At 43.1% G+C, this 12,083-nt stretch overlaps 1 protein-coding gene across 2 annotated transcripts in view; it reads right to left on the bottom strand.

Moving 5' to 3' along the window:
- Positions 1–12,083, bottom strand: part of tespa1 (thymocyte expressed, positive selection associated 1) — a 35,044-nt gene that overhangs the window by 13,641 nt on the left and 9,320 nt on the right. For both annotated transcript variants that reach the window (XM_073029689.1, XM_073029690.1), the window contains exon 2: positions 11,490–11,633. In XM_073029689.1, coding sequence (XP_072885790.1) covers positions 11,490–11,622 — 133 coding nt within the window. In that variant the 5' untranslated portion in view covers positions 11,623–11,633. The remainder of the gene's footprint in view (positions 1–11,489; positions 11,634–12,083) is intronic.

Genomic DNA, 12,083 nt, shown 5'->3' with positions numbered 1-12,083 from the left:
TTTGCAAAGCCTCAGAGGGAGTGCAACCAGATTAAGACAAAGTTGCAGGAGCTCAGAACATGGAGGGACCTACGAATGTATCAGAGATTTGCATGGTAAACCAGCTGGGAAAGTTTGGCCTTCTTTTGGCCCAGGGGGAATGCTCATGCAATGCCCCGGTGGTGTGTGGAAACTGGTGGCATATGCATCAAGAACACTGACTCTCACTGAACGGCAGTATGCCCAAATCAAAAAGCAGATGCTAGTTCTCGTGTGGGCTTGTGAAAGCTTTAGTTGCTACTTGCTAGGCACTAAATTCCTACTTGAAACAGCCTACTTGTCAGCCTCCTCAGCTCGAAACACTTGAATGACTTGCCTCCACATCTGCAAAGATTCAGAATGAGGCTTATGCAATACTGTTATGACATTGAAGATGTCCCCAGAAAATCTTCCATAACACCAGAAACTCTGTTGGGGTTGCCACGCAACAGTAAGTGCAGGGAAGCTGACTCCACCCTCATGGAAGATAGCAACAGCTAGTTAGCTCAGGTACATGAAAGCTTTCCTGCATCACAGAGTAAACTGGATGAAATTCACACTGAGTTGAAAAAGGACCAAATCTGCAGCAAGGTCATGCAATACCGTGAGCATGGATGCCCAGCTGTTCCAAAAGGAGTTCACCAACTCAGACCTTACTGGCTTGAAAGAGACACACTCACCATTTCTGATGGTTTGATGGTAAAGGGCTCCATACTTGTCATTCTTGCTTCTATGCATGCAAAAATTATCAGTCAAATCCACCAAGGACTTTAAGGCATGGAAAAACATCATCTAAGACCAAGGTAAGGCCTGGTCTGAGCACACAGCTGGGAGATTATGTAAAGCAATGTGATGCATGCACAAAAATCATGCTGAACACTTCCGTCCCACAGAATTCCCAGACACAAATTGCAGACACAGACATTTAAGCTGAAAAGAGAGAAATACCTTCTCACTGTGGATTACTACTCATGTAATGTTGAGGTGTCCAAGCTGTCCTCTACATCCTCAGCAGCAGTTATAGAGCACCTGAAAGCTGTACTCACTCACCATGGAATATCAGAGACACTTGTGTCAGACAATGGTCCACAATTCAGCTGCTCAGTATTCAAAGTCCTTGTTAACAACTATGCGTTCAAACACCAGACAAGCAATACACAGTACCCACAGGCAAATGGAGAAGCGGAAAGATCAGTGCAAGCTGTTAAGAGTCTCCCTCTGAAGGCAAAAGACTCCGACAAAACTCTTCTGGCTTACCGCTCCACATCTCTTGCAAATGGCTACAGTCCATCAGAGCTGTCAATGGGCCGGAGACAGAGAACAAGCCTGCCCTTTCTTCCTTCCCTTCTCCAACCTCCCTTACCAGACTTAGACAAAGTGAGAAATCTTGAGACAACACAGTGTGTGAAAATAAAGAGCGTGCATGATCTCACAGAGCAAAATCATTGTTGCTGCTCAGGAGTGGTGAAGCTGTTTGGGTTTCGGACCAATTTACCAAAGGAACAACAGTCCAACAGCATGCACCATGATCGTTTGTGATCAGAACATCACCAGGTGAAATCAGGCGGAAAAGGCGTGCGCTCGTGCACCTTCAAAGTCCACAAAAGGTAGAGAAGGAAATAGAGTGGCCTGATCCTTATGACTAGGACCACTTACCCAAGGTGGACACACCTGTTCAAGAATCTCCATCCACTCCAAAACTTCCAGGAACCTGTACCAGATATGGCTGTTTGCCTGTCCCACCACAGAAGTCTAATAGCTTAGAGCAGGTGACTAAGGAAGCAGAATAATCCTCGCACTTTGTCACAGTGTTCAGGTAGCTTACCCTGACCTCCATTAGATTTAGTGTGTTTTAAAAAGAGTTCTAATTTTGAAAACATTTCACAAAATGAGACTGCTCTTTAAAAAAAAGAATTTCTGGAAGATGGCGCTGGTGTATATTGGTAACACTCTGCCGGCTGCATGGAATTGTACCAGTTTTCCTCTTAAATATACTCCTTTTGAATTACTTTTGTTGCAATCTGCAGCATGTAAATTTCCTCTTACCAACAGCAATGAAATTACATCAATGATCTCCTCACTAAAGCCTCGATGAACCAAAGGTTGACTCACACAATGGCTGCTCTGCTTAAACCTAACCTTTCATTGGATTTGCCAAGTGCCTAGTAAGTCTAGTAAATCCTAGTAAGTGCCTAGTAAATCCAACGTCTCCTTGGGGCTATGCCGACTGCCCCGCTTGCTGCCTCTTAAACTTTTTCCCTCCAAGCAATCTGCTGTCTCTCGGGACTGGGGTGCAAAATGTGCCAACTGCCCCTGCTCACTTCTTTTAAACACTCTCTCCTTCCAAGCAATCCGATATCTCCTCGGGATTGTGGCGCACAAAAAAATTCCTCTGATGTAACAAAACACATTGATGAAGGTCGAGCAGAAGATGTAGTGTATATGGATTTCAGTAAGGCATTTGATAAGGTTCTCCATGCAAGGCTCATTCAGAAAGTAATGAGGCATGGAATTCAAGGAGACCTTACTTTGTGGATCCAGAATTGGCTTGCCCACAGAAGGCAAAGGGTGGTTGTGGATGGTTTCTATTCTGCATGGAGGTCGGTAACCAGTGGTGTTCCACAGGGATCTGTTCTGGGACCCCTACTCTTCGTCATTTTTATAAAGGATCTAGATGAGGAAGTTGAAGGGTGGGTTAGTAAGTTTGCTGATGACACAAAGGTTGGGGGTGTTGTGGATAGTGTGGAGGGCTGTCAGAGGTTACAGTGGGACATTGATAGGATGCAGAACTGGGCTGAGAAGTGGCAGATGGACCCAGATAAGTGTGAAGTGGTTCATTTTGGTAGGTCAAATTTGAAGATAGAATATAATATTAATGATAAGACTCTTGGCAGTGTGGAAGATCAGTAAGATCTTGGGGTCCGTGTCAATAGGACAATCAAGGCTGCAGCACAGGTTGAGTGTTGTTAAGAAGACGTATGACGTGTTTGCCTTCATCAACTATAGGATTGAGTTCAAGAGCCACGAGGTAATGTTACAGCTATATAAGACTTTGGTTAGACCCCACTTGGAGTACTGTGTTCAGTTCTGGTCACCTCATTACAGGAAGGATGTGGAAACCATAGAAAGAGTGCAGAGGAGATTTACAAGGATGTTGCCTGGATTGGGGAGCATGCCTTATGAGAATAGGTTGTGAACTTGGCCTTTTCTCTTTGGAGCGACAGAGGATGAGAGGTGACCTGATAGAGGTGTCTCAGATAATGAGAGGCATTGATCATGTGGATAACCAGAGGGTTTTACCCAGGGCTGAAATGGCTACATGAGGGGACATAGTTTTAAAGTGCTTGGAAGTAGGTACAAGGGGGATGTCAAAGGTAAGTTTTTCACACAGGGATTGGTGGGTGCATGGAATGCATTGCCAGCTAAGGTGGTAGAGTCAGAGACAATAGGGTCTTTTAAGAGACTCTTAGATAGGTACGTGGAGCTTAGAAAAATAGAGGGCTATGCAGTAGGGTAATTCTAGGCAGCTTCTAGAGTAGGTTACACGGTCGGCACAACATTGTGAGCGGAAGGGCCTGTAGTGTGTTGTAGATTTCTATGTTCTATGTCTATGTTCTATCTTCAGATCTCATGTTCAACGGTTAAATGCAGAGAGTTAAATGTAGTGCCTTTAAGGGTCAATGGCAAGGTCAAGGCTGAAAACTCAGCAGGCGAGGCAGGGTTCAAACCAGGCTGAAGCGCAGAGGATGAGGCCTCCTCTGCCTACCATCTTGTTGGCGAATGTTCAGTCACTTGACAATAAGATTGATGATCTCAGGGCAAGGCTGCTGTATCAGAGGCAGATGAGGCAGATCTCAATTGACTGCTGCATTGAGACATGGTTAACAGCGAACACATCGGATGCAACTATCCAACCAGAATTTTTTATGATTTTCAGAATAAATTGAACCTCAAAGGAAAGGGGTGGCAGTGTATGCTTTTTAGTCAATTCTCGTTGGTGCATGGGCATTGGTGTTATGGTACTTCCTGTTCTCCTAACTTAGAACAACTAACGATTAAATGTAGATCATTCTATTTGCCTCGGGAATTCTCATCCATAATACTGACCACATTTACATACCACCAGCAGCTGATTATAAGCAAGCACTCGTAAAATTGCACAATGCTGTCTGTAAACAAGAAATGGCCCATACCACGCATTTCAAATTATAGTCCGTGACTTTAACCAGGCCTGTCGGAAGAAAACCCAGCCCAATTATCACCAACACGTATCCTGTTGCGCCAGAGGTCCCAACACACTAGACCACTGCTACACTATGATAAGAAATGCTTCCTTCCCGAGACCGTATTTTGCAAGTTGGATCATTTGGCTGTATTCCAACTACCTGCATACAGACAGAGCCCAAAGAGCAAGGCTCCAGAGATCAAGACAACCAAGAGGTGGTAGCAGGCGGTTGAGAAATGGTTACATGATTGTCTTGAGTTAGTAAGGACATCAAAGGTTACGGGGAGAAGCTAGGAGAATGGGTTTGGGCAGGATTATAATTCAGCCATGACTGAATGGCAGAGCAGACTTGATGCACTGAATGGCCTAATTTTGCTCCTATGTCTTGTGGTTTTTTTGGTCTTATGGTCTTCTTTTGTGGCTCTTTATTCCTCCTTATTAATTTCCTTGACTTAGCTTCCAAGGAATCAAAGTTAACTTTTTCTATTCCTTCTTACATGTGGAATCTATTGTAATTATTTTTATACCCACTGCTAATTTCATATTGCCTTTTCTTTCTTCTCATCAATTAACTGGGTAATCTTTTGCTGCTTTTTGAAATTCTTCCAATTCTCAGCTTTATTTTCTATTACATTGTCTTTAACTTTGTTAAAGGACAGATCATGTTCTTGAAAACCTCCAACATCTCCTCATCTTTGTTTCAAGGAGAAAAGCCCCAACTTCAATCCAAACTTATAGGTGATATCTCGCATCTTTTTTAAATTTAATATAGCGCAGAACAAGCCCTTCTGGCCCAACAAGCCGCACTGCCTAACAACCCAGCTATTTGACACTAGCCTAATTATAGAACAATTTACAATAACCAATTAACCGGCTAACCAATAGCCTTTGAACTATGGGAGAAAACTGGAGCAGCCAGAGGAAACCCACATAATCAAAGGGAGAATGTGCAAACTCCTCACAGACCGAGTCAGAATTGAACCTTGAACTCTGGATCGCCCCAACCTGTAACAGTGTCGTGGTAACTGCTACGCTACTCTGCACCCACTGGAGGATTTCCACATGCTTCTTTAAGTGTGGTTGGATTCAGTTTCCTATGGATGGTTTTGTCTAGAGATTTAACAGCTCCATTACTGGAATATTAAAACATGGCCACATGCTGCCCCTGCCAATTTTGGCTTCATAAACTTAGATTGTGATGATTATGTGGAGCCACAAGCATGAAAGGACTTCCACGCTTGGAAAGTTCTGAGATTCCTGATAGTTCCTCTGAATTTCAAGCAGCTATTGGTAATTCTCTGCAATCTAATCACAGCACTTAAAAGTACACACTCTGCTTCAGCTCTTAAAGGTATATTCTCTTTGGCGGCCAGAATACTGTCAGAGATACCAATGGTGCCACGCATAAAGGAGAGACTGCAGATGAAGAAGCAAAGGCACAGGGTTTACAGAAAGGAACACAACTATTGGTTGACAATATCAATGCTCAGAGAGAGACGCTGTTCACCATGGGTCTGGGAGTCCATCAAGGACTAGCATGACTGGCAATAGGTAGCAGGTATCCAGGTGTCAAGGTGTGGCTTCAAGGGGTAAAGAGGAAGGTAGAAAAAAATCATCTGATGAGATATGCAGAGGTGACAGCCATAACAATGAAAAGCACTTCCATACACACAACCAAACACCTGGATCGCCACACACACACATACACACCCCCTACAAACATGCACAATATACAGTACATACAGAGACACACACACTTTCTGACTCTATAACTTAATCATGCACTGTGCCATGTGTGTCCCTGTGTTTACATGTGTATCTATTCATGTGTTGTATGTCTCTATGTGTGTATCCATCTGTCTGCTTTGTGCATGTGGCCATGTATCTATATCTGTATGTATTTAAAACTTTGACAAACTTCTATAGATGTGTGGTGGAGAATATATTGACTGGTTGCATCACAGCCTGGTATGGAAACACCAATGCCCTTGAATGAAAAATCCTACAAAAAAGCAGTGGATACGGCCCAGTCTATCACTGGTAAAGCCTTCCCCCACCACTGAGCACATCAACATGAAAAGCTGTCACAGGAAAAAAGTGTCCATCATTAGGACATCCACTACCAGGACATGTCCTCTTCTCACTGCTGTCATCAGGAAGAAGGTACAGAAGCCTCAGGACTCACACCACCAGGTTCAGGAACAGCTATCACCCCTCAACCATCAGGCTCTTGAACCAGAGGGGATAAATTCACTCAACTTCACTCGCCCCATCATTGAAATGTTCCCACAACCTAAGGACTCACTTTCAAGGACTCTTCATCTCATGTTCACAATATTATTGCTTATTTATTTAATTTTTATTATTATTTCTTTATCTTTGTACTTTCACAGTTTGTTGTCTCCTGCACTTTGGCTGAATGCCCAAGTTGGGCAGTCTTTCATTGATTCTGTAATAGTTATTACTCTATAGATTTATTGAGTACGCCAACAAGAAAATGAATCGCAGGGTTGTATATGATGACATACATATACCGGTACTTTGGTATAAAGTTATGTTGAACTTTGAACTTTGTTCACGTGTTTATGTGCATACTTATGTGTGTATGTGTGGATGGGTGGGTGTTTATGTGCCTGTCTGTCATCTGTGTATGTGTGTATTTATGTCTGATGCCATTGGGAAGGAGGTACAGGAGCCTCTGGTCCCACACGCCAGGCTCAGGAACAATTATTACCCCTCAACCATCAGGTTCCTGAACCAAAGGGGATAATTTCACTCATCCTAACACTGAACTAATTCGCCAACTTATACAAGGGGTGATTGATGGGTTCGTGGCCCAAGGTAGAAGGAGTCAATTTTAGAAAATCTAGCACATTTATTTTTCCTACATTTACACACTTAGTCCAGCGGCCGTGGAGCATATGGATCCCTTCTTTGTAGAATCGGCATCTTGGACCTCCAGAGGTGGTCCACAGCAGGGGTGATTGATAAGTCTGTGGCCTAAGGTAGGAGATGAGTTATTAACTTCAAACTTTCTGCATTTTCACAAAAAGAGTTGAACTGCACGTGCATATAACGAGAGCTGTATAACTCATCTCCTTCTACCTTAGGCCACAAACTTATCAATCACCCCTGCTGTGGACCACTTTACAAAAAAGGGATCCATATGCTCCACGACTGCTGGACTAAGTGTGTACATGTAGGAGGGGACTATGTTGGAAAATAAACGTGCTAGGTTTTCTAAAATTGACTCCTTCTACCTTAGGCCATGAACTTATCAGTCACCTCCGTAGACTCACTTTAATGAACTCTACAACTCATGCCCTCAGTATTATTTATTATTATTATTATGTTTTTCATTTTGTATTTGCACAATTTGTCATCTTTTGCACTTAGTGTAGTTTTTCATTGATTCTATTGTGTTTATGTATCTACTGTAAATGCCCACAAGAAAATGGATCTCAGGTTAGTATATGGTGACGTATATGGACTTTGATAATAAATTTACTTTGAACTTTTTCTACTTCATATTTCCATCACCTGTAGGTTATTCCTCCATGTAAGAGTGGAAACAGAGAGAAGGTCTCTCTTTGTGAGAAAGAGCAAAACCAGTAACAGTCAAAAAAGAAAATCACCAAGGAAATGTTTTTATGCACAGACCATTTGCAACAGTAGGGGGTGGTTGAGGCAAATAATATAAAGGCATTTTATGGGGAGGCTGGATGACTATATGAGGGAGAAGGGAATAGAGTATCATACTTATAGGTTTAAATGAAGAAAGATGGCTCAGGTTGAGTGTAAATGTTGGCATGGAGAAATTAGGCCAAAGTCAGTTTATGGGTTTAAATCAAAACTGAACACTTCCTCATCGTGAGTTCAAGCCCCAGCCGAGGCAGCGTGTTGTGTCCTTGAGCAAGGCATTTAACCATACACTGCTCCAGTCCACCCAGCTGAAAATGGGTACTGGCAAAATGCTGGGGGTTAACCTCATGATAGACTGGTGTCCTATCGGGGGGGGGGGGGGGGGAAGTCTCGTACTCCCAATCACTTCAAGCCACAGAAACCACCATAAGCACTGGCCTGATGAGCCTATAAGGCTCGGGACAGACTTTAACTTCCTCTGGCAGCTCATTCCATTTTTAAACATTCCTCTTCCCCCAGCCCCTGATTCCTTCCTACTCCTTGGGATCGATGCAGCTCTTCTCCAAACTCATCCTTACTTTCTCCTTGGCTCCTCACGGGCCTCCCCAGACTCCAGTGAACTCCCTTGTAGCCCTTTCCACGTTCTTCTAGTAGTTAGGCCCTCTCTCTCTGGAAATGGCCGTTGTTCAGATCTCTTGGTGGGTGAGGATCTTTAAAGAGATTAAGGTTACTGTAGCAGGGAGCTGGAGAGAAGTTAGTGTACAGTGGCAGCAAAAGGGGGAAGAAATTATTAAATTGAACAGCTAATTGAAGATAGAAATAGGAGGGCAGGTATAGGAGTTGATAGAATCCATTAGACTGTGTTGGTGCTCACTAGGGATATCAGCAGCAATAGGTATGGGAGGAATCCATCTGTGCATCATCTGTTGTGGTGGTACTTGGTTCTCTGTCCACAAAGCCCTAAACTCTAAAGATTTTACAGTATAGACGTCTATGAGTACCCTCACTACAGGGAGGTTATATGGTATCAAGACCTGTCTAGTCTATGTGGTGAGTTTAGCTGCCAATACCCACTGTTTGAGTCGTGGGCCCCCTTGCTACCAAGGAGGAGATACTTCCGGCTAACAGAGTAGTTTAGACATAGTTTATTTTCAATGATACACATTTAAATTTAGACAATAATTCTTAACACACTTACAAAGGATTTCTAATTTATAAAATATTTACAAATTACAAGAGATTCACAAACTACAAAGGATTTCCAAACACAGGTACAATTCTTACGAACTAGAAGAACATACTAATGAGTTGCAGACAAACTAGTTGTCCATCACAGAAACTGATGGCTGAGAAATGAATTCAAGTTTTTCTTTCAGTAACCTTGTCTTTCTGTCATTCTCCTTGTCATTCCTTCTTGTTTGACCAATGCAGACAAGAGGCTTCCTGGTCACTTCACTTTGCCTCCAACTACATTCTAATCATTGCTTGCAATTTACATTAAGAACTGAAGACTGGTTCTTATTTACAACAAAAAGCTGAGCAAAGAATATTTGTTTAAAGTTTAACTTTGTCACAATCAACTTTGGGAAGGTCATGGCACACGACTCGAAAGCTGAGGTTAGCAATAAGCCTCTTGGACCCTGGAAAGTGAATATCCAGCACATCCTCTTTTGTCTGGTTCCACCTCACCTACCAGTCCCCCTCTTCCCTTCCCATCTGGCTCCATCTTCCTCCACCTCACCTGGATTCACCTATTACCAAACAGCACCTGTCTCACCCCTCCCTCTCACTTCTTCATACCGCCTATCTTCCCTCTGCACTCTCAGTCCTGTTGCAGAGTCCTAACCCAAAACACAGACAACTTCTTTGCCCCAACAGATGCTGCTTGGACCTCCGAGTAAGAGAGTAGGTGGAGGCTGAGACTTCTAAATAGAGGAATCACAGCCCTGCTTCCCCAATCCTTTCTCTCATCTTCAAACCACAAGTTAGGAGACTGAGAAAACACATTCCATTTGGATGAATGAGCACAGTTGTCAACAACAGCCAAGTGGCTCAGCACCCCTCCAAAGGAAAGTAGTGCATTTGCTTGGCACTCAGTCCGTGACAGAACATCTTCACTACCACTAGTGTCCTGCAGACTTGAACATAGAACAGTATAATACGGTAGGGGCCTTTCAACCCATGATGTTGTCCTGACCTTTTGACCTACTCTATGATTTATCTAACCCTTAATCCTCCATTTTTCATTCATCTATGTGCTTCTCCAAGAGTGTCTTAAGTGTCCCTAATATACCTGCCTCTGCCACTCCCAACAGTGTATTCCAGCCACTTAGCACTACCTGTGTGAGAAAAAATTATCTTTGACATCTCCCCTAAATCTTCCTCCACTCACTCTAAATGGATGTCCTCTAGTACTAGCCATTGCCCCCTGGGAAAAATACTCGGGATGTCGACTCTGTCTATGTCTCTCATAATATGATATATCTCTCTCAAGTAGCCTCTCATCCTCCTTTGCTCCAAAGAGAAAAGCCATAGCTTGCTCAACCCTTCCTCATAAGACATGATCTCTAATCTAAGCAGCATCCTATTAAATTTCCTCTGCACCCTCTCTAAAGCTTCCACATCCAGCTTCCAATGAGCTGACCAGAATTGAACACAATATTCCAAGTGTGGTCTAACCAGGGTTTTATAGAGCTGCACTGTTGTGTACTATCTGCAAAATTCACTGAATTAATTCAAGGAGTTCTTTCTATCTCCAAATCTGTCATCTCTGCCACTTGAAAGGACAAAGACATTATGGAATTGCAAATGGCACCACTTACAGGTTACCTATTAAGTCACATGACATCTTTATCAAACCAAAGTCAAAGTTGCCGAATCTTCTGTATGCAGTACCTTTAGTAGAAGGACCACAGTGGTTTAAGGAGGCTCACAACAGTGATCTCAAAGGTACCTACAGTACTGTGCAAAAATCTTAGGCACATATATAGTATATAGCTAAGGTGCCTAAGACTTTTGAATACTACTGTAGTAATTTTATGTATTGCACTGTACTGTTGCCACAAAAATAAAACAAATTTCATGGCATATGATAAGCCTCATTCTGATATGGGTCTCTATTGTGGACTGAGAATGGGAAGGGGGCAGGGAGAGGGAAATCATGGTTGGGAAAAGGGGAAGGGAGAGGGGAGGGAGTGGGAAGCACCAGAGAGACATTCTGTAATGATCAATAAACCAATTGTTTGGAATCAAATGACCTTGCCTGGTGTCTCAGGGCTCAGTGTGTCTGCACCTGCACCACCCTCACCCTGCCGCTGGCACTCCTTCTCTGCCACCTGACCCACACCTCTCCCGTGGTACTCCACCCTCACCATTTCCAACATCTTTGTTTTCCTGCCAGATTTACAAACACACTCTCTGCTCAATGTTGTTAAATACAGTACTGTGCAAAAGTCTTAGGCATCCTAACTACATGTATGTGCCCAAGACCAATATCATAATATAATAAAATAAAAATGTCATCTAAGTGATCTCCTGTTAGTGTGCTGTGCTACATAATGAGCAAGGGATCAAGCAGGGGACTAGCTGCCACTTGTGTTCTTACCTGCTCTGCAGCCTGTTCCTTTGAGGTTTTCTTCCACGTTCTGCCACTGCCCTCTGCTCTGAGCCCAGGCTCTGCGTTTCCTGGAGATATTTTTGTCCCAAGAAGACTGGAGTTGAGGGGTTGAGCCCTCCATCGGGTCACCTTCTGCAAAGTCAACCAAGTAACAGCTCAAGATTCTGAGGTGCCGTTAATAATGTCAGAATGCCAAGATTATTTCCACCCAGTAACCTCCGCTAACCCTTTCTCTCAGCAGCTTTCCCTCTTTTTGCTGCTCGTCACCTCTCCCTGAGCTGCTTGTCCTTTTCTATCTGCTGCTTAGGCTCCACTTCTTGCATTTAATTCAGTCCAGTGCCACGGTCTCATATTTAAGGGCAGCAAATTATGAAGAATGAATCTGCTTTGCTAATTTGGGAAACTATATTAAAAACTGTGAACAAAACAAGCAATGAGTAATGCTTAAAGAATTAGTACACACTTTATAACAGACACTGAATATATCCCTTTAAAGGACACATTTCCAACAGGAAAAGTGGTCCAGCTGTGACTAACCAGATATTAAATTCAATGAAAAGGCTTATATGGTTGTTAAAAATA

This window comes from Hemitrygon akajei, chromosome 26, assembly GCF_048418815.1.
Source record: "Hemitrygon akajei chromosome 26, sHemAka1.3, whole genome shotgun sequence".
Lineage (NCBI taxonomy): Eukaryota > Metazoa > Chordata > Chondrichthyes > Myliobatiformes > Dasyatidae > Hemitrygon > Hemitrygon akajei.
Note: the sequence above shows the minus strand (reverse complement) of the source record. Positions and strands in the feature narration are given on the sequence as shown.